This window comes from Saccopteryx bilineata, chromosome 2 (genome assembly GCF_036850765.1).
Source record: "Saccopteryx bilineata isolate mSacBil1 chromosome 2, mSacBil1_pri_phased_curated, whole genome shotgun sequence".
NCBI classification, from domain to species: domain Eukaryota; kingdom Metazoa; phylum Chordata; class Mammalia; order Chiroptera; family Emballonuridae; genus Saccopteryx; species Saccopteryx bilineata.
This window is the reverse complement of record NC_089491.1, coordinates 183,440,273-183,464,035: the sequence shown is the minus strand read 5'-3', so window position 1 is coordinate 183,464,035 and position 23,763 is coordinate 183,440,273. Positions and strand designations below refer to the sequence as shown.

Genomic DNA, 23,763 nt, shown 5'->3' with positions numbered 1-23,763 from the left:
TTCTTGTTGCAATAATTTTTTTTTGACTGAGACAGAGAGACAGAAAGCGGGTCAGATAGGAACAGAGTGACAGAAAAGGAAAGAGATGAGAAGCTTCAATTCTTTATTGTGGCACCTTAGTTGTTCATTGATTGCGTTCTCATATGTGCCTTGACTGGGGGGCTACAGCAGTGACCCCTTGCTCAAACCAGCGACCCTGCACTCAAGCTGGTGGGCCTGCGCTCAAGCTGGTGACTTTGGGATTTTGAACCTGGGTCCTGTATCCCAGTCTGATGCTCTATCCACTGTGCCCTGCCTGGTCAAGCACAATAAAATTTTTACTCATCCTTTTATACTCCTCTCTTATTCCATTACACTCACTGGCATATATTTGTGAAGTGACACACTAGAGAGGTAAGGGTGTAGTTTAGTGTTGCTACGTTGCAGTGACAATGAACAACTCACAGACCAGATGAAATGCTCCAAGGGGCCAAGGGGACGCAACAGCCTCGGTCAGCAGACTGAAGTCTTGTCTCCAGCCTTACTCAGATATTTATTAGCAAGTACAAATAACTCAAGAAAGCAGACAGAAGTTTTCAGGGGTGAAAGACAAGGAACATGCTGACTCTTAATCTCTGTTCTGAGAGATTTTCTTGTTCTTAACTCTTAACCAGTTGTTTTGCTGTTTCCAGCACACAGTTTCCAGGACGGGCTTAGAGAAACCTCTGAACTCTTGTCTGCTCAGGGCTTTCGCCCTAGAGAGCCTCACTGTCTCTAATTGTAATCCTAACTCTGCATGTTTTCATAGCATATTACTACATTGCTATAGTTTTTCTCCATTGTAAAGATGTTAACAATCTTATAAACAAGTAAATAGTGAGGATGTGATTTTAGAAATGTGAACATATATTCCTCTGGCCAAAAATAAAAGCAGGTTTCTATGGCTCCACTCATGGATAAGAGCAAATAACATGCTTCTCTTGCTCTATAATACTCTCAGCATTACTGAATGAAATATTTACATGAGGGCACTGAGTTCATAAAGGAAACAAAAAGCAGCAACAAAAATAATGGGTGAAATTTGCAAAACTGAGTATATAACTAGTCTCTACTAAACTTTATTTTTAATGTAAGGACCATATTTTTTATGAAGACTTTCTATACTGTGCCCTGGTTGATAATAAATCCAAACACTTACACTAGACAATATCAAAATTTTGTTCAAAATATACCATTCATATAGTTTTATGAATATTATTATGGGCTGCATGTACCCCCTCAAAATTCACACGTTGAAGCCCTAACCACCAATGTGATGGTATTTGGGTATAAGGCCTTTGGGAGGTTTAGATGAGATTATACAGGTGGGACCCTCATGATGGGATCGGTGCCCTTATCAGAAGAGACACTGCAGAGCTTGTGAATGTGCTCTCTCCCCTGCCATGTGAAGACACAGTGAGGAGGAGGAGGCAGTCTGTAGACCAGAAAGAGAGTCTGCACTGGAAACTGACCATGCTGGCACTCTTACCTTAGTATTCTAGCCTTCAAAACTGTGAGAATATGAATTTCTATAGTTTAAACCCCTTAGCCTATGGTATTTTGTTATGGCGGTCACTATTACGCTTTAACACACTGAACTATCTGGCAGGAATCCTAAGCTAAGGACCTTAAGTATACAATCTTCTGTATTAGGAACAATGTCTGCATTGTTTACCAAACAGAGCTGTATACCAAGTAGGTGCCCAATACCTATTTGAACTAATAAAAATTTTGAACACTACTGTTGCAGTAGTACCTACAATCACGAGGATTGTAAATACAAAGATTTCAAGCTCATACAAAGATATTTATAATATCTTCAAAGAACTCATGGGGTCATGGTCTAGAGGAGAAAAGATCGCAGTAAACCAAAGTTCAGAATGATATGTGAAAAGTGCTATAACAGAATTTAGGGGAACAGAAAAAAGAAGAGGAAAGAACTACTTTCATTAGGGTGGGTCAAGTGCCAGAAATCAAGCAATTAATTAATGAAGGAAGAAAATACAGTGCTTTGCTCCAAAAAATGTAAAATAATCCAATTATAACACTAGGCAACAAAATTGGACAGACATCTGATATTAAGACATAGCACAGGGCTCTTAAATAGAATAAGCAGTATATAATACTCCAAACTACTAAAATATTAAAAAATTATTGAAGCAAGTATTTTTAGTCTAACTATATGTCCATTTTTCTTCCAAATTCTTAAGATACCTAAAAAGTACATGTATTTAAATTTACCATTATCTTATATCAAGAATCAAAATGTATTATAAGTATTAGGTCCCATAGCCACTAGGAAAAAATTATAATTAACATGATAGAAAGTCCAAGTTGAAAAACAGGAAAAATAATACTGTATCACTAATCTTTGTAAGCTAACGTTCACTACAAAATTGTAAAATCAAACCACCTCTTCTTTTTCTTTGTAAGAAAAAGTCTTTGAGAATTTGGTTTTTACATGACAAGTAATGAGACTCTGCACATCCCTCACACTTTCAAGTTTCTAAAAAGTTGCAATAAGTTCCAAAGTATTTAGTTTATTAAATCTTACACAAATAAAATTATTATTAGATTGTGCTTGAGGTATAAGGGCTCAATACTAATTTTTTTTTTTTTTTGTATTTTTCTGAAGCTGGAAACGGGGAGAGACAGTCAGACAGACTCCTGCATGCGCCCGACCGGGATCTACCCGGTGTGCCCACCAGGGGCAACGCTCTGCCCACCAGGGGGCGATGCTCTGCCCCTCCGGGGCGTCGCTCTGCCGCGACCAGAGCCACTGTAGCGCCTGGGGCAGAGGCCAAAGAGCCATCCCCAGCGCCCGGGCCATCTTTGCTCCAATGGAGCCTTGGCTGCGGGAGGGGAAGAGAGAGACAGAGAGGAAGGAGAAGGGGGATGGAGAAGCAAATGGGCGCTTCTCCTATGTGCCCTGGCCGGGAATCGAACCTGGGACTTCTGCACGCCAGGCCGACGCTCTACCACTGAGCCAACCGGCCAGGGCCTCAATACTAATTTTTAATAAAAAAAGCAAATGCATAAAAAAAATCATTACTTACCTGCATAGGTTTGGTAAGTGGATCCATTCTAACTAAATAAACTTCCAAGGTACGTTCTTTTTTCATGGGCAATGGAAGTGTCAAGTAACAAAAGGGATCAAATGTTACTGAAATCTTAGCACATTCAGGACAAACTAGAGTTGACTTGAAAAGGCCATGAAATATATCTACTATGATAGAATCATTTCTTTTTAAATGGTTTTCCCAGGCTTCCTCAGCAACTACCTATAAGGAAAAACAGACACATATTACAGAGATACTACATTATTAAAACAATGGTGGCCAATATCATCATTAAATTTACCTTATCTGGTCTTCCATCAGCATCTTTTAATTGTATATATGGTTTTTTCCTAATTCTATTCAAATCCTCATGTAGTCCATCTAATAGGAAAGCTAATAGTTCTTGACAGTCCTGTTGCTGGTATCCAGAGAACTGAGGTGCGAAACGTCCTACCTGTGTCTGTAAGAAAAACAAAACTATAAAATCAGTTCTAGGGACAGGACTGATAAAGAAAAAAATACATAGTTGATTCTCATTAGTCATGGATTTGTGAATTCACCTCCTTGCTAAAATTTATTTAAACCCCAGATAAACTCTTGGCACTTTTATAGTCATTTGCAGATATGGTAATTACACATACAAATACATGTAATTACATATCTAAAAATATTTTAAAATAACTGATCAGCAAATAGAAATGCTGAAGGAAAAAACAAGGAGTAAATATGATAAAGTTTTGTGAAAAGGATCAAAAACCAGTAAAGATTATTAAAATCCAATATTATTTCTGGTCACTAGAAAAAATTTACAAAGATTTCATTTAGGTTCTTTGTGTAAAAACAGGATGAATCTCATAAAAATAAGAGGAATATTCATGATTGCATATAATGTTCCTAGTCTTTGCAGTAATATTTTTTTGATGAGACTGAAAAGAAATGTGAGTAAAAGGTCAGATATCAAAAACCTATTTACACAGTTTTAAAATATAGTATCTAACAAAAAACTCATGAAACTAATCATGAGTAACGGTTGAGAAATGGTTTGTCTGAACTATTTTGTCCAAAGTTTAGAATGTTATACGCTGGAGGTTTTTAATTATTTTTAATTTTTAAAGAAATAGTATACAATTAATAAAATGTTGCCTATCTGTCCTATTTATATGAATGTCATTTAGGATGTTTATATAAAAATGACTGGAAACTGCTTATTTTCTTTAAAATTTTAATTGCAAACTAAACTACTTGAGATATTCTTGATTCTAATAAATAACCACTTTACAAATTAGAATACACTTAAAGGTTTAAGAATTACATATGACATTTCTTTATTTTTTATTATTTCACTACTTTTCTCCCCATATCCCAGAGCCTTTTCAGGACATTTTAAAACTAATCATCTGTCCCTTCCTCAGCTGGAAAATTTAATACCACGAATAGTACTGTTTATTTATGTGCTGTGTCCCTGTGCAGGGTTACAAACCATTGTAATAGCTCTGATTTTTTACTCTTTCACCCAAGAATCCATTTTTGTTCTCTTGGGGGTGATACAGCCCTCATTGGAAAGGTACTTATGGCCCTGGCAAATTGGCTCAGTGGATAGAGTGTTGGCTGGGTGTATGAATGTTCCAGATTTGAACCCCGGTCAGGGCACACAAAGAAGCAACCATCACCTTCTCCCCCTTCTTTCCCTTTCCCTTCCCACAGTCAGTGGCTTGAAAAGTTCGAGCGTCAGCCCAGTGCTGAGGATAGATCAGTTGGTCTCAGTGTCAGACTCCGGCACTAAAAATAGCTCAAATTCCAGCATCGGCCCTAGACAGGAGTTGCCAGGTGGATCCCTGTAGGGGTGCATGCCGGAGTCTGTCTCACTATCTCTCCTCCTCTCAAAAAAAGAGAGGAAAAAAAAAAAAAGAAAGAAAATGTATTTACTAACCTTAAAAGCTCTTGGTGTGACGTAGCTAAATTTTCCAGACCACATTTGCTTGATCAATTCAGCATAGGATTTAGCTATTTCACCTCTCATTCCTAAGGGATTGTCAAAATTCAGTTCTTCTTGATACTTATCATTGAGGAAATATTCAGTAAGTGGAGGTGTATTGCTCAAACACTGCAAAGAATAAAATATATTTTCAAGTCAAAGTAACCACACATGTTAAACATGTTAAAAATGAAGAGAGAAACAAATTGATTTGCCACAACATACAGACAAAAATCCAAACGATGGTTTCTTGCACTAATAAACAACTGGCCAAATAAACACTCAAATAATACACTCAACTATTCATTTCCCAAATCAATTACTTATAATAAATGATAGTGCTAATATCTGTTGCTGTAAATCTGCTCTAATCTTAACCACAGCAAACTACCTGTTACTGGGAGGGAAGCTCAGTTTTCTTTCCTTCTTTTACTTGATTGGTAGAAATTATGGATTGTCTACTCATCCCAGGCACCTGCATTAGCCTGAGTAGGTTAAAAATTGAGATAGAGTGCAAACACAAAGTTAACTTAAAAGAATATGTACTGTGCCTGACCAGGCAGTGGTGCAGTGAATAGAGCATCGGACTGGGTTGCGGAGGACTCAGGTTCAAAACCCTGAGGTCATCAGCTTGAGCACGGGCTCAAAAACTTGAAAGCAGGGTGGCTGGCTTGAGTGTGGGATCATAGCCATGGTCACTGCCTTGAGCAAGGGGTCATTCACTCTGTTGCAGCCCCCTGGTCAAGGCACATATGAGAAAGCAACCAACGAACAACTACGGTGCTGCAACAAAGTACTGATGCTTTTCATCTCCCTTCTTGTCTGTCCCTATCTGTCCCTTTCTCTACCTCTGTCATAAAAAAAAAAAAAAAAAAAAAAAAAAAAAAAAAGGTTATGTACTGCTTTCATTGTCAGTTCCTTATCATGAAAAAGCAGCCTTTAAATTTTCTATTTGGTCAACCATTTTTATACGAAATACAGTTGTCCCTCGCCATACCACGTTTCACTTTTTGCGGTCTCACCGTAGCATGGATTTTTAAATTGTATATATCTAATTTTGTAACACGGATTTTTCACTGTATCATGGGATTTTGCAGTATATAGGTATTTTTATATATTTATTACTTTAATTATTTTTGTGGTAAAATAAGCATTATCTTAAAATAAGCTAATTCATTATCATCTCCATCATTCAAGTTGTAGTATATTCACTGGAGAATATCCATATAGAATTTTATATGTTGTTAAAATTATGTAGGTTTAAGAGTGTAGAAAGTGTTTAAGAGCATAGGAAGTGTTTATGAGTGTGGGAAATGTTAATAACAGTGTGGGAAAGGTTTATAAGACTGTGAGGGGCGTTTATAAAGCCTTAAAATATATATAAATAATAAAATAAATGTAAAGTTGCTACTTCTCAGATTTTCGCCTATCATGGGAGGTTCTGGAACCTAACCACAGTAATAGAGGAGGGACTACTGTAGATCAGATTAGATGAGCCTGAGGAAACAAACTATTGTTATGTGAAATCTGGCTAAGTGTGTTTTTACTTCTTCAAATTCTTCTTCAACACATAACAATCTAATTTTACTTTATTGCAAGATTAAAACTACGAACAAGGTTAATTCTCTAACTTGTTTCCATTTTGAATTAAATAATCTAGGATTTAAAATGAAATAGCAGAAGTACTGTTTTCTCACAATATTTTATCCCAAGCTAGAATAATTTTAAGTTGACAATACCATATAATATGAACCTACTATTACTTTACTGATTAGATGGCTAGAGTTATTAAATAGAATAAATAGTTATAATAAATGAGACAGATATATAGAGGTAACTTTAGTTTTTGGTTGCAGGGAAGATATTTGTCTTGGAGTCAAGTGGCAAAGTGCTTTAAGTGAAGCTCATTGTATGTAAAGTTGTAGAATCCCACTCTTATGAGAGCTTGAATTTATATGAATGGAAATTAAAGTTTTTCAAAGCTTGCTTACTACTCATTTGGATTAAGCTGTATAGTCTTGATAGCTATGAAAATTCAGCCTGCTGGGTTCATGCTGATAGTAACTTGGATGCTATAAGCTATGACTATATATACAATGTGCTATTTGCTTCAACTCTAAAATTAAGCACATTCAATTTTTTGAAATAAATTATGGAATTGTATTTTGTGGTTTCAATTATAAATTTATGTTTACTTAACTAACCATAATATCTATTTTGGATTTTTTTTTTCATGCACATGAGAGGGGGAGAGAAGGAAAGAAGGAATAAGGGAGGAGAGAGACAGAGACAGACACAGGAAGGGGGAGAGATGAGAAGCATCAACTTGTAGTTGTATCACTTTTTAGTTGTTCATTGACTGCTTCTCGTATGTGCCTTGATGGGTAGGGTGAGGGCTCTAGCTGAGCCAGTAATCCCTTGATTAAGCCAGTGACTTTGGGCTCAAGCCAGCAACCTTTTGGGTTAGCAGCCTTGGGATCATTTTGATGATCCCATGCTCAAGATGGAGAACTTGGGGTTTTAAACCTGAAACCTCAGCATCAGGTCAAAGCTCTATCCATTACGCCACCACCACCAGTCAGGCTGTTTTGGAATTTTTTATGTGATAAAAATACTGTCCAAATTGTAGTCTAACCCTTATGTCAAAGCAAAAGGGAGGATTATTTATAATACGGAATTTGTTATACAATATAAACAGTTAAAATATTTGGAGTGGGTTATATAAGATTTATAGTCATTGACATATCATTTTCAGCAGAAAAAAAATTTATGTGAGCAAGAAGTTAGAGGTAGGTTATAATACAGGAAGCAATTGGGGAAATAATTCTTGTCTACATTTCTTAACTCCTTTTAACTATCAACCTTTCATAATGTTACACGTCTTCTTAATTTTTCTCTTTTCCTTTAATTGTTCTTTTAATTATAAATCCAGCACTGGAGATAAGGCCAGGTAATCAAAAATATACCATGGCTACATAGGGCATAAATGTCATCAGTCAGTAGTATCATCTGATTTAGTATAAACAGAATCAACACAAATTAGTCAATGAGTGGTCAGACAGCACTTCCAGCAATTATCAACTAGTTTTCAAATCCTCATATTTGATTACAGCTCATGGTTTTACTAAGAATATCCTACTACTGCCTGTAACACAGTTATACAAAGACCTAATTTATTGTTTTATGAAACAGCTCAAAGAACCAAGTGGTGCAAACATAATTCTTGAACATTATTTTAACTATTGACATGTATCCTTATTTTGCAGAGAGATTCCAAATATAATTGAAAAATTCTTAGCTTTCTAATGCATCCAGGGTAATCTTCCTCAAATTTACATTTAATAATCATGTCCTTGCTATAAATCCTTTAATAGTTTTTTCAGATTAAAATTTCAGTTCTTTAGAAGACTCTTATCTTTTTCCCACTTTCATGTCCTCATCCCTTGCCAGTACCTTTTTTATAAAAAAAAACCCCAACCAAAACTCCATCCCAGCCTTACTTGATTACTTGTAGTTCCTTGACCTCTAGGCATTCTCTCTGTAAGTTTGCAACATTACTCCATCTATATGAAATGTACCTTCTTTCAACTTATTTCTACTAAACCATCAAGATTCACCTATCCTGTCTGGGAAGCCTTCCTTGACTCCCTTACAGTGTTTCCTCCTGCATATTTCTACACTTCTTAGAGCTCACTTTTATTACATTACTTATTTTATAATATACTGTTACTTTAATTTTTAGTTTGTCTGTCTTGCTAAATGGATTGAGACCTCCATGAAAACAGGAATCATGATATACTTTAAATCTTCACCACTGAGCACCCATGTCACTTGGTATACATAGCACATGTATAATAAATATATGCTTAATAAAAATTGTTTTGCTTATGTTTACTAATATATTTATCCTCTTGGTATTTTTTTAACTCTTTTCTTTCAATGTTTGGCATTGAGCACTGAAATTTTTGTTGAAAGAAATATTATTTAAGTGAGGCAAAAATATATTTGCATATAGTAAATAATTCTAGGTTTCTTCAAGCACTTCTACCTGAATACTAAACCAAAAGAACAGTACCAATCATCTGCCTCTGTTAGGCTTTCATTCAGTCCACATTCTGCTTTGTAGTGTGTTTCTACTTGGCATTTTTAAAAAGTCTCTGACACAGAGACCAATGTTGATTTTCATAGTAACAAGTGACACATACCAGTTTGTAACTGAACAGAGCTCAATGTTAACTAACTAAACAACAAAACACAAAGTTTTAATGATAAGTAACTGCCCATCGAGATATCATAACCAATATATTTTGAGATAAGTCTTGTATTTAAACTATTAAGTCTTAAACGGCTCCAAAACCATATTATTTGTTGAACATGTTTTAAGAAACTTACAAACTAGATTTTCTAAAAATTTGTACAAACGTAAATAAATACAGAAATTCAACAGCCAGTTTAATTATTCTAATGCAGAGATTATGATAGTTTAGAAACTAAACTGATATCAGACTTTTCTTCCTCATCTTGAAAATACCAATTTTTTTCCTCCTTGAAAATAGTATTATTCTAAGAGTCACTATAGTCTTAAAATAGTAAAGAGCAGTTAAATATTAAAAGTTCTATTATAACTTGTGATATAAATTTCAAGGCATAATTGGAATAGAGGTAAAACAACTAAAATATCTCCATGCCCCAAGTGATATGTGATATCAATATTAAAAACCATAATTCTGGTAGAAGAAAGAAGGCAGTTTCTTAAAATTGGTTATGCAGGTTATTCTTAATTTATGCAACTCATTACTCAATATTTTAACATGATACTATCTTAGAAAGATAAACGTCTTTGACAAATATAAGAAAATTGGCCCTGGCGGGTTGGCTCAGTAGTAGAGCATTGGCCTGGCGTGTGGAAGTCCTGGGTTTGATTCCCGATCAGGGCACACAGGAGAGGCGACTACCTGCTTCTCCATCCCTCCCCCTCCTCTTTCTCACACTCTCTTCCCCTCCTGCAGCCACAGCTCAATTTGAGCAAGTTGGCCCTGGTCGCTGAGGATGGCTCCATGGTCTTGCCTCAGGCATTGAAATAGCTCAGTTGCTGAGCAATGGAGCAGCTGAACCAGATGGGCAGAGCATCACCCTGTAGGGGGCTTGCTGGGTGGATCCCAGGTTGGGGCATATGTGGGGAGTCTGTCACTCTGCTGCCCTGCCTCTCACTTAATTAAAAAAACCACCAACAATAAAAACAGTAACAAGAAAATTGGATATGTGGACTAAGCCATTAAATATATTTAAAAAATAATTTTTATTAGTTTAGTTCAATAATAAAAATCGTTACCAGAGTTCTGAAGCATCTCTCTCAAAGATTCTTATTCAAATAAAAAAATATCGCTTTTTTTTATCTGATTGGGACCATTCCCAAAACAATTATTTTCTTTAAGACACATAAATTAAAGGCCATACATCTGTTGACATTTGAAATTTCCTTTTTAACCAGTAAGATACTTTACTGAGTAACATAATGTGGACTAGAAATTACATACAAAATGTTGTGCCTATGTAGATATATCTCTTACTCTCAATGCTTCTTAAACTTATAAAATAGAACAAAACTCCTCCTTCCTTAATATACATGGTTTTTCTTAGCAAAAACTGAGAATTTAAACCAAAAGAAATCATATAAGCAGTATTAGTATGCTATTTTTGTGGCTACTTATGAGTTTTGTGACACTCTATCAGTCACTTGCCATTTTGAACTTCACCTCTGTTACTTCATTTGATTTCAACTGCCTGGCATTGAACAATGCTAAGTAACATTTCAGTATTTCAGAGAAAACTAGCTTTTACAATTCAACACACACACACATACACACATGAAGTAATGTGCCTGATCATTCAACGTATTGTCTTAAGTCACATTTTGTTTATATCCTAATTGTGTTTAGAGTTGATCCCAATATTGAATAGAATTTTATCAAATATTATGTTAAAAATAAAGCTATAATCAGACTAAGGAAAAAAATTCTGTATCAACAGTTACAATTCTTAATGGAAAAGAGAAAAAGTAAAAAATTTACATTAATACAGTCAAATTCTCTCATTAAGTAAGCTAAATATTTCTATATTTATGTATTTTTATGATCTGTAGGCAAGTTAATAGTGTGCAAAACTGACAAGAGTATTTGAAGATCTAAGAATTAAAAAACTAAATTTCATATTTAGTTTACAGGGTAAAACAAATAGGTATTCAGCTGTGAGTATGCAAAACACAGTTTATTCTTGTATTATAATTTATTATTAGATTATATTCCATACAAATAACTATAAACCTACTTTTGCCCAATCCTGTATGGTAGACTTTTGGATATTCATTAATTTAGCCTTTGTGATATAATAACTAGTTGCTGAACTGGAAAGTTCAGAACATAAGTTGTTATGAAAAGTTTTTGATTCATAAGAAATGATGAAATGGATGGTTGTGTGTGCAAGCCAATTATTTTGTGAGCAGATATGACTGTTAAGTACCTGTTCCTGGCTTTGTGGTTCTCTACTTGTATTTACATATGCATTTAAAATGGAAACTGTAAGTAATAAGAGTAATCTTGAATGTAAATTTGAATTAGGATCTTAAGACATATTCTTTGGTTTAACGTATTAAGATCAAGCCTTAGCAAGTACTCCTCCCCTTCCTAGAATATTCTTCCTCTGTAAGATTACTACTTATTCTTTAACACTCATCACAGCAAGCCTTACATGTTACATCTTCCTTAGCATCTCAAGGAAGAACTAATATTCCTTCCTCTAGACTAAATCTGTATCTTGAACTCAGTAGTTATACTAACTTATTTTGAGAGCAGAGTGCCATGTCTCATTGTCCTTTGTACCTCAGGATCTAGCTAAATGCCTGGCATGTACATCAATAAGGTGTGTTGAATGAATGAAAACTTGTATGGTAGGAAGATTAGAAGCAGTCCATTCAGAGATTTAGAGCAGAAGGAAAATATGACTAAAAAAATCTGAATTGTACCCCTATACCTATTATATACCTGATTATATACTTATACCTATCTAAAAGTTCTACAAGTCAAAAGTAAAAGTCCAAGTAATGCCTAAAGAGACTTGCCTAATAAGGAGTATAATAGTTGTGAATGTCCCAACAACTATCAAGATAAATCCATATACTATAAGTAAAAGATACACGAAGGAAAATAGTTAGAAATAGATTTTATTTCATATTCATTGAGTAGAGGGGAGGCAGAGACACAGACTCTGGCATGCGCCCCGACCGGGATTCACCCAGCAAGCCCACTAGGGGGCAATGCTCTACAACTGAGCTCTTCTTAGTGCCCAAGGCAGAGGTGATGGAGACATCCTCAGTGCCCAGGGCCAACTTGCTCCAATGGAGCTATGGCTGCAGGAGAGGAAGAGAGAGAGAAGCGAGAGGGGGAGGGGTAGAGAAGCAGATGGACGCTTCTCCTGTGTGCCCTGGCCAGGAATCAAACCCAGAACATCCACATGCTAGGCTGACACTCTACCACTGAACCAACTGGCCAGGCATTAGAAATAGATATTTATGATTCTTTTTCCTGAATCTTCAACCTGAAACAAGATATAAAAATTCTAAAGACAATTCTTCTAAATAATCAAATATCTTGAGTAGACATTCTGCTATATTGTTCAATATATATAGAACTTTAATAACCACCATGAAGAGCTATTTTAAAAAGAATGCATGTACCATTCCACTATTTTATAAAGTTTTAATTATGAGAAACTCTTTAATTATAAGTTTTCATTTTTAACCCAACCTAAAATTGGAATATTGTATAAAACACAATTTTATTTTTTAAATGATTTGGAAAGACTACAATGCTTTGCACATAACTTTTCCTTATATACATATGCACAAATCATGTTTTTCTTACATTACTTTCAGAAAGTTTTCCTATTAAATATGTTCTCACCAATAAGATTGATGTTTCTAGAGCTCTCTGAAAAAGATATGTGACTTATAAAGTCTTAATTTTGTATTTCACTATAAAGTTCTACACAGTTTTTAAAAAAATTGATGAAGTGAAATAAAGTTCTATTATATTACCAAATCTCAAGTCGGTAATCAACAGGTTTTAGGAAATTAATAATTAGTAGCCATCCCAATAATTTGTAATGAATCTGGAATTTCCCCAGTACCTGGAAAATAGCCAAAGTAATCCCCTTCAAAAAGAGAAAGTTGTCTTTTGTAATGCTGAATATGAACCACTCCCTTTCTGTTCAGGTGCTCCAGAAGCCCAATTTTCAAGTGATCATGTATGCTCACTATTTTAGTAAACCGGTAACTAGAATAGGAAAGAAAACAAACTTAATTTTTGATTACCTAAAGCCTTTGAGTTGCATAACTCATTCCGTACCTGATCAAAATGTAATGTCCCCTCACAATCCTTTAATAAAAAGTAGCTTGACTTTCAAACTAATCAACACTAAAAATAAAAACCCAATCTAAAACGAGTCAACCATTTTATTGTAATTTAAAAAATAAAACCTAAAGTAATCCATAGTTAAAATACCCAATTATTTTTTCTGGATTTTAAGATTAGATATCTAAAAAATTTTCATATTTGCCATGTTATTGTTTTTCAATTTGTCATGACATTCTAAAAAGGCACTGTATAATCCTGAAGCATTCTGTTAATACTGGATTACCAGCTATAGTTCTGTAATTAAACAGATAAAACAGGAGACTGTGGTAAAGACTTTTACAATGAAGAACTACACATATAAGCCTGCCCTTTATCAAGTAAATTTTTAAAATGAGGTATTTTAAAGACACTTGATGTTTTATCTTTTGTTACTTTTCCCCCTAGGATGGCAAATCTCATTACATTTGAGAGATCAATTCTGAAGCTTTGCCACCTATTTTGGGAAAGCAAATACAACCAGCTCTATTTGTCTATTCTCCATTGCCATTCTCTCTTCAGGTTTTCTTTAAAGAACATACTTAAATAAATAAAATGAGTGGATATAACTTTCCCTTTTATTTATTTAGTTAAAAAAAACAAACACATTTTAACTATATGTTTCCCCCTCCCAAATAGTCAGTGATGAGAGAATTGGCATACACTCTACTTAAAATAATAGAATTTTATATAAAGTAGCTTTAAAGGCAGCAGTTTTGAACTGGACAGGAATATTCTAACATTTTAACATATATCATGAATGTAGTCAATATGGCTAAGGCATGAGTAAAATTAAACTTTATTTAAAGTCCTTTCTGTCACCCTTTCCTTCAAAGTGTATAAAATGTCTTTTTTTTTTTTTTTTTGTATTTTTCTGAAGTTGGAAATGGGGAGGTAGTCAGACAGACTCCCGCATGCGCCCGACCAGGATCCACCTGGCACACCCACCAGGGGGCGATGCTTTGCCCATCTGGGGCATCGCTCTGTTGCAACCAGAGCCATTCTAGCGTCTGAGGCAGAGGCCACAGAGCCACCCTCAGCGCCCGGGCCAACTTTGCTCCAATGGAGCCTTGGCTGTGGGAGGGGAAGAGAGAGACAGAGAGGAAGGAGAGGGGGAGGGGCGGAGAAGCAGATGGGCGCTTCTCCTGTGTGCCCTGGCCAGGAATCGAACCTGGGACTTCTGCACACCAGGCCAACGCTCTACCACTGAGCCAACCGGCCAGGGCCAATGAGAGCTCTGGGAAGTACAAAAATTAATGGCTAGCAAAGACATGTCATGCCTGACCTGTGGTGGCGCAGTGGATAAAGCATCAACCTGGAAACGCTGAGGTTGCCGGTTCAAAACCCTGGGTTTGCCTAGTCAAGGCACATATGGGAGTTGATGCTTCCTGCTCCTCCCCCCTTCTCTCTCTCTCCTCTCTATAATGAATAAAAAAAAAAAAAAAAAAAAAAAAAAAAGACGTCAATGCGCTCCCCCTTCTCACCTATAGTCTCGAGGAAGGAGAATTCTAAATTTGTCAAAAAGACTACCCTGTTATTTGTCATGAGCAAATCCAGTAACTAGAGATATTGGTGTTAAAAAAAAAAAGCCTTTGTAACAACCATTGATTTTCATCTGAAAAGCTAAACATTGAAACTAGGTAGAAGAACCACTTGCAATAAAGATAAATATGAAAGCTTCTATGATAATGATTACACCAACAACAATGCTATAAAGTTCTGGTATTTGTATTTAATGAGGTTTTAAAAACACTAAAGCCCTGGCCTGGTAGTTAAGTTGGTTAGAGCATTGTTCCAATATACCAACATTGTGGGTTTGATCCCCAGTGAGGGCACATAAAAGAATCAACCAATTGAATGCATAAATAAGTGAAACAACAAATGGATAGTTCTCTCTCTCTCCTTCCTCCTTTCCTCTCTCTATAAAATCAATAAATAAAATTTAATATTACTAGACTGTAACAGCAATTGTCCTATTTTTATTTTTTTTAGGAGTGGTATTTAACGAGGAATTTTACTTTTAGATATTCTTTATGGGAAGCAAGTTAAAATCAAATGGTTCTAATAGAATTGATAAACATTAGTGAATATTATATTTATTTTAAAAAACCTAAAGCTTATGAATTTGATATTAATGTTTAGTATCTTATCTATTACCCCAATAATTCAAAACTGGCTAATAATAAAATAAAAGCCAGTATTTTAGGCAAGCAATATAGTCAAAGATGTAAGAAAAAACAAGTTCTTTATAATTTTGTGTATGTTCAGGCCCTTGCACTTAATATTCAGTAATGCAACATTTTTTAAATAAATGAGTATTAAGAACTGTGTGATTTGTTGCTATTTTAGTTCTCTTGCAAAGGCATATCGAAAGAAATAGAAGCATTTTTTTTAAAGCTTAACTGATTTATAACATTCTTTAAGAGAAACCACCAAGTAACATACTTCCCTGTATCACTTCATTACTCTAGGCTCATATCCACTAAATACTTAAGGTGAACTGAAACAATAAATTAGAGACCATGCATGGGATAGCATGAAACATGAAGGTTTCTGATTATTTTCATAATCAAAAATAACTTTAAATTTTACTAATTACTCAACAAATGTTTATTAAGAACAGATTCTTTCAAGAATAGAAGTATAGAAATTCTTTTGTTAATTTTTTTTTTCTCATATCATTCACTGAAATCATTCAAGGAACTGTTTGCATAGTAGTGGAGGTATACTTTGCTGATTTATGATTAACATGGCAGCCCAAACCCAAGTGCTACAAATCAGTCTCATTGGTGGAACATAAACTGTAGTATTTCTAGGACTGTATACGTAGAGGTAGGTTTCTGATCCTACGTTGCAAGACATAAATATGTATATTATGTCCTATAATTCTTTTTATAACAACTGTGCTGCTCCTTTGGAGTTTAGAAAGCTCCAGAAATATCATTAATCTGGGATAGGTCAAGTTCCAAACATTTCTGAGAAATTTTTCTAATGCAGTATTTCTCAAGCCAGCTATGTGGAAGACCTAGATTTTTTTAAATTTCCAAATCATTATAGACTGAGGTACTTCAGTAAAATACAATAACAATGAACTAGAAGGAAAATAAAATAAAAAAAACAACATTAAAAAATCCCTGTTTTTATTAGATTTAACAGATGTAAAATTATCCTGTCAAACTGCTATTAAAGTTTTGGATCCACTTACCCTTACTTTCTATAATTATTTAATTGCTGACAAGCACTGTCTCATTCATAAATACATTGTGAGAAATACTGTTTCTAAAGTACTTATTATTACAATATTTGACAGTATACCAAACACTGGGGATATAAAAGGAAACCAAGGACAATTTTTACTTTCATGATTCTCACTATGTAATAAGCATTTGCCAAAATAAAAGGAGAGAAAGGTGGGGAGGAAGGTGTAAGAAGGGCAACTAGTGAAGTGGTGACAGTTTACACAAAGAGGCTTGAAACTTAAGGAATTTCAAGAACCTTCCGTTTTCACTGAAGAGGTAGATAGGGTTCAGCTTGGATTTTATCTTTAAGGTGATGGGAAATGGGTTTTAAGCAAGAAAGTAACATAATTATATTTATATTTTAAAACAATGACTCAAAGCAGTCTAGTAAATGGACTGGGACGGAATAAACAGAGGTGAATTCTAGATATATGTATTTCAATAGTTTACTTAAAAGATGCTCAAGTACTGAAACTGTGTACTGACAGAAGAAAATAAAATAACTGGAAGTGATGTTTATAAGGCAGTAGAGCCCTGGCTGGGTAGCTTAGTAGGTTAGAGCACTATCCTACTATGCCAAGGTTGCGGATTTGATCCCTGGTCAGGGCACATACAAGAACCAACCAATGAATGTGTAAATAAGTGGAACAACAAATTGATGTCTCTCTCTCCCTCACTCTCTTTTCCTTCCTATCTCTCTAAAATCAATTAAAAAGAAAGAGGCAGTAGAATGAACAGGATTTGAATTAGTAAGTCTCAGGTTTTTTACTTATGTTACTAGGTAGATGGCTGTACCTACAAAGGAATATTAAACAAAAAAAGAAGGTTCTGGGGAAATATGTTGTCTTGTTGAGTTGGAGTTACCTGTGACATTAGCGAGGCAGGATATCTACCTAATAGTTATATATCAGAGGGAAACTCAGGAGAGAGAATTATGGTTGAGACGAACTGTGATTTGTGATTTATCAGTTATATGTAGATGTCAACTTCTCAAAGGTAAAGAACACAGCAATAAGAAGGTCAAGAGTAACCTTATAAAAAACAATTTTTATGGGGTGGTATGACAGTCACAGTGATAATATAATAGCAGTTGATACATATGTGCTGCTTACTCTGTGCTAAACCCATCGTAAGAACATTATCTTCATTTAACAGATGAAGAAACTAAGAAGCTTCTTGTTCAAGGTCATACAACTTATAAATTGCAGATCTAGGATTTGAATCCAAGTGGTCAGTTTCTACAAATGCATGCTTTAACTTCAGCAATGTGGACTACTGAACAAGGGATGAGAGAGTAAGGAGAAAGTAGACCATCCTATTTAAGGTCAATGCTTCTCTTCACTCTGCCCCCCTCCCCCCTCCTGCCTCCTTTAAAAAAAAAAACTTTATGCCCTGGCTGGTTGGCTTCGAGGTAGAGCACTGACCTGGCATGTGGAAGTCCCGGTTCGATTCCTGGTCAGGACACACAGGAGAGGCAACCTTCTGCTCCTCACCCTCATCCCTTCCCCTCTTCTCTTTCTCTCTCTTCCCCTTCCACAGCGAAGCCTCAATTAATTTGAGCATGTCAGCCCTGGGTGCTGAGGATGGTTCCGTGGAGCCTCCACCTTGGGCACTAAAAATAGCTCAGTTAGGAGCATGGGCCCCAGATGGGCAGAGCATCAGCCCAGACGAGTGTTGCTGGGTGGATCCCGGCAGGGGCGCATGCAGGAGTCTGTTTCTGTATCTCTCCTATTCTCACTTAAAAAAATAAAAATAAATTAAAAAAGACTTAAGCATGTATATAGAGAGAGACAGTGACCAGGTAAGGTTAAAGGTATAGACCAAAGAGAGAGACGCTTAATGGAACAGTCTCAGAGAACATAATACAGGTCCTAGAAAGACGACAGCAACACTTTTGGTATGGTATTTAATGAATGTAAGAAGGATTTTTTTTTTTTTTTTGTATTTTTCTGAAGCTGGAAATGGGGAGAGACAGTCAGACAGACTCCCGCATGCGCCCCACCGGGATCCACCCGGCACGCCCACCAGGGGGCGATGCTCTGCCCCTCCGGGGTGTCACTCTGTTGCGACCAGAGCCACTCTAGCGCCTGGGGCAGGGGCCAAGGAGCCATCCCCAGCGCCTGGGCCATCTTTGCTCCAATGGAGCCTCCCTGCGGGAGGGGAAGAGAGAGACAGAGAGGAAGGAGAGGGGGAGGGGTGGAGAAGCAGTGGGCGCTTCTCCTGTGTGCCTTGGCCGGGAATCAAACCCGGGACTTCTGCACGCCAGGCCGATGCTCTACCACTGAGCCAACCGGCCAGGGCCGTAAAAAGAATCTTAAAGTTATTTATCTTACCATAAAGAACTTCCTTATAGATAACTAGTAACATTTTTGTTAAAATTTTGTTTTTATTTTAAAAAGTTATTGAAAGCCTTCTCCTGGCAAGGTATAATGTTCAGGAAAGCCCTGGGAAATTACCAGACAATTATTTATAATACCTCATTATATACCAAATCTGTAAACCTAAAAAACCTATATATACACACACACACACACACACACATATAAATTCATATATACATAATGAATATATGTGTGACGATTCAACTTCTATTCAAAGCAAAATCTCTCTAAATGAAGGCCAGAGACTTATTTTTAATTATATGTAAGACATAATTATAAAACAGTGTGATCTTCCAGTAAACCTTTCAAATTCAAATAAACATCATCTTTCTTTCTTTCTTTGTGGGGTTTTTTTTTTTTTTTTTTTTTTTTTTTTTTGGTATTTTTCTGAAGCTAGAAACGAGGAGGCAGTCAGACAGACTCCCACATGCGCCCGACCGGGATCCACCCGGCACGCCCACCAGGGGGCGATGCTCTGCCTATCCATCGCGACCAGAGCCACCCCAGCGCCTGGGGCAGAGGCCAAGGAGCCATCCCCAGCACCCCGGCCATCTTTTGCTCCAATGGAGCCTCGGCTGCGGGAGGGGAAGAGAGAGACAGAGAGGAAGGAGAAGGGGAAGGGTGGAGAAGCAGATGGGCGCCTCTCCTGTGTGCCCTGGCCAGGAATCGAACCCGGGACCCCTGCACGCCAGGCCAACGCTCTACCACTGAGCCAACCCGCCAGGGCTTCTTTCTTTCTTTAAAAAAATAAATATAATTTTTGATGCAATTACTTTAAAAGACTATGTTTGTTCCACTGATATTATCATGGCTTAAAATAATTTAGGTACATACTTCTCCTTTTAGAGCTGGGATAAATATGAGAAAGCATCAATAACTAGCATACAGAAGATGCCAATATGTGTTCACTGAGTGTATTTTGCTATAGTAAAACACTTCTGATGTCGGGACTTCGGTGGTGGAAAAGGCCTGTTATATTATAGTTGTACCTCTGGTAACTCATTGCTATTTTTATGAGTACATGAGCAAAACATAAGTCATAATGGATAACATACTCTACTATATGAAATCAAGACTCAACGTAAATGTAACCTCCTTGGTGAAACCTTACTTATTTCCAATGGCTTTCTTCCCTTTGTTTCCACAACATTTGGCTAAGCAAGCATTTTATCATCTCTTATTTATTTATATGTCTATCTCATTCACTACACCATGAACTTCTAGAGGATACGCACTGTCTTTTTCAACTCTGTATCAACAATGTCTAGAACAGCGGTTCTCAACCTGTTGAGAACCGCTGGTCTAGAACAATACTTGATACACAGAGACTCAATCAACGTTTGTTAGATTAGCTAAATAAATTGGCCTAAGGAAAACAAGAAAACTAGTTTAGTTGCTCTTAATTCTATTAATTCCCTTGTACCTTTCTCTCTCTAATCTTAGATAAATCCAATTATTTTTTGTACAAACTCAGCCATTTTATGTACCATATAGCTAGCTGAAAAATCTCAGGTGAACAAATTTATACCATTCTAAGTTGATCTCCTACTTAAGAGGAGATTGCTATATTGCCAATAAATTTACTCATTCATTCTTAGCTATGGTCTCATATTTTTAGGATAAAGAAAGTCATCACAAAATTTAGAAACTATGTGCATCTGTAATTTTTTTTTCCTGTTGCAACAGTAGTATCTTTCCTCTATTTAAATGTATTTGTAAGGCTTAGTCCTGGGACTTCATTTTTATAGATGTCTTCATTTAGATGCAATCATTTTCCTTATTTTAAATACCATCTACAACAGCCATATTTCTATTTCTAACCTAGGCCCTATTCTGTATTATACTAGAATACACAACTGCCTATGAATATCCATATGGATGTTTCATGGGCATCACAAACTGCATAGACCTAAAATTAACTCATAATGTTCTCCCCACCACAAAACTGACTCCTCCAATTGCATCCCTCCTCCTAGCACTCTGATTTCATTAAATGGTTATCATTATGATGTACAAGTCAGAAACTAGAGACACACTTGTGATTTCCTTCACTTTTCATTAATTTGAGTGCCTTCTACATTCAAGACACTATTTTGGTAATGGAGCTATAGCAATGACTAAAAGCCTCTGAACTTATGGAGGATGCATACGTGAATTGGAAGTAGGGAGAGGCAGACAGACAGACAAAAAACCCAATCTATAAAGGTCATGACTAATGTATGTAATGTAGGGAGGGCAGTTACCATTGTATAGAGTAGGGAAAGATCTGACTAATAACAAAGACCTAGATGAAGTGAGAAAGGATATAAATATTTGAAGGAAACACATTCCAGGTATAGGAAATTTAAAGTTGAGAGACCATGAGTCAGGAACCTTTTTGACAAAAGAACTAGTTAGAATGGAGGAAAATGAACAGAGAGAAAAGTGGTAGGAAATAAAATAGCAGGGAGCCAGAGCATATAGGGCCTCATATTATCTTTTAAGGAGTTTAGCTTTTGTTGAATGAAATGAAAAGGTATTTAGTGTAATACACAAAAAGTAACAGAAAATACATTTACTTTGAAAAGAATCGCTCTGGCTACTATTTTTGAAAACAGACCATAGGGTTATTATGGCTATAAGCAGAGAAATCAGCTAGGAGATAACTGCAATCAACCAGATGAGATGATGATCGCCTGAAACCATCAATGTTTTTGTAATACATTAAAATCCAAATTGCCTCTACATGATTCTCGTTTTTACCCACTTATTCTAACTCATTTTATACCACTCCCCTTCAAATATTATTCCATAGGTTACTCACTCTTTGGTTCCTCAAACTTGCTCATGTTAGGGACTTTGCACATATTGCTGCTGTATCTAATGTCAACTCTCCCCTGCCTAACTCGATCTATTATTTGGTTAGAACTTAAATGTTACTTCTGGAGGATATGACACCCAGTATAATAAATTAGGTACTCTACACACTCTTGTCATTTACTTACAGCAATCAATTTTCTCTCTTCATGATACTTACCATAATTTATGACTTATTTAATGTTTATCTCCCCTACTAGACTCCATGGAAGCAGATACTGTTTTGTTTGTTATGGTATAATTAGTGCCTATCAGAGTGAAAGGCATTTAATAAGCCCTCAATAAGTATTTGCTGAGTAAGTGAATGGATTCTTCTATAAGAACAAGAATACAGTATCTGAAAAAAGAAATTACCCAGGTTGACCACCTACAATATTCTGAAAATAATGCTCTGAATACCTTCCAAAGGAGTTCTTGAATTGTTTTGAATCTTACCTAAATAAATTGTTTTGAACTATACAACAGTAATACTTCTTTATGGAAGCATCTTAAAGTATGGGGGCTATGTATTTTGTATAAACTTAGCATTTTTAATGTTTGCACAATAATGTGCAAGACTCTAGGTCTTTGGAGGGAGGTATATTTGCAGTTACCATGATCAATTACAGATTGAAACTCTCATGTTTTCCATTCAATCACAAATAAAAATCTTTTGAACAATTATTAAAATCAACACGATACTTCAGCCTGATATATTAATATCTGCTGTTAAAAAACTTGATTACTGTAAGCAATCATAACTAATGAGTCTATTTGTATTTAAATTGGTGTTAATCTTTCATAGCCAAAGTAATGTAAACTTGATCCCACCATACTGTACACTTAAAATGATAAATTTGTTACATATATTTGACTAAAAGAAAACATTTTTAAGTATTTCTTATAAGTTGACTAGTAAAATTTTGAAGACTTATTATCTCAAAATGTTCTGTGTAATAACCCAGTTTAAACTCATTTATTAACTTGTCTCAGTGAGCAACAAGTCACTTAAACTTCCCTTGCCTCTATTTCACATCAGTGAAATAAGAATACATTATGCCCTCACTCACCTCTGAGGAAGAGAAATTAAGAGATAATGATATAAAAAACAACCTGTACTATGTGAAGAAGGGTACAGTTATTTATCAGAAGGTGTTTGTTATTGGGTTAATATTCTGAGTTCATGAGAATTAGTGATTTATTTTAAATGGTATTAATTGAAGCAATGGTTTTCAGTAACCAGCTCACTGACCCTTCACTCTGCCAAGTATAGTCTACAAATCATTGTAAAGAGATGACTGATAACACTGAGCAATTGATTTCTGTATACAAGGTACTAAAAAAATATTGAACTAAGCGTCGATTATTGGCAAAGTGACAACACTAATGAAGTTAATCATGAGCAATGACCATCACCACAAACTATTTCTGCTTACCAACTAAATTAGAAAGATGATGATCTTAAGTGACATTAAAAAAAAATCCAACAGATGAGGGTACATTAGTAATAAATACAACACAGCTTTAATTGACTGGAATTTGAAGACTTGACTTGGGGATGGGGGTGAACATGTAATATGGTGTAGAGAGATGTGTTGTAGAATCGGGCAAATGAAACCTGTATAATTATGTTAACCAGTGTCAACCCAGTAAAAAAGTAAATGTATACATTAAAACAAATAGGTAAAAGATAATAAAAATAACTCCTTAATAGGGATTTAGCATGGCTTTTTTCATTTTAAGGCTCTATTAGTTCAATATCCTATATATTCTAGTGACACTATTCAATAATACCAGCTTATAATTTAG

General features: G+C 35.6%; 1 protein-coding gene across 4 annotated transcripts in view; it reads right to left on the bottom strand.

The window, feature by feature from the left end:
* Nucleotides 1-23,763, bottom strand: part of USP15 (ubiquitin specific peptidase 15) — a 162,108-nt gene that overhangs the window by 19,850 nt on the left and 118,495 nt on the right. For 3 of the 4 annotated variants that reach the window (XM_066258881.1, XM_066258882.1, XM_066258883.1), the window contains 3 exons: nucleotides 5,008-5,181; nucleotides 3,379-3,537; nucleotides 3,075-3,299 (listed from right to left, as the gene is read on the bottom strand). In XM_066258881.1, coding sequence (XP_066114978.1) covers nucleotides 3,075-3,299; nucleotides 3,379-3,537; nucleotides 5,008-5,181 — 558 coding nt within the window. Of the gene's footprint in view, nucleotides 1-3,074; nucleotides 3,300-3,378; nucleotides 3,538-5,007; nucleotides 5,182-13,236; nucleotides 13,383-23,763 lie in introns of those variants that run through there. The other variant, XM_066258884.1, reaches the window with a different exon arrangement.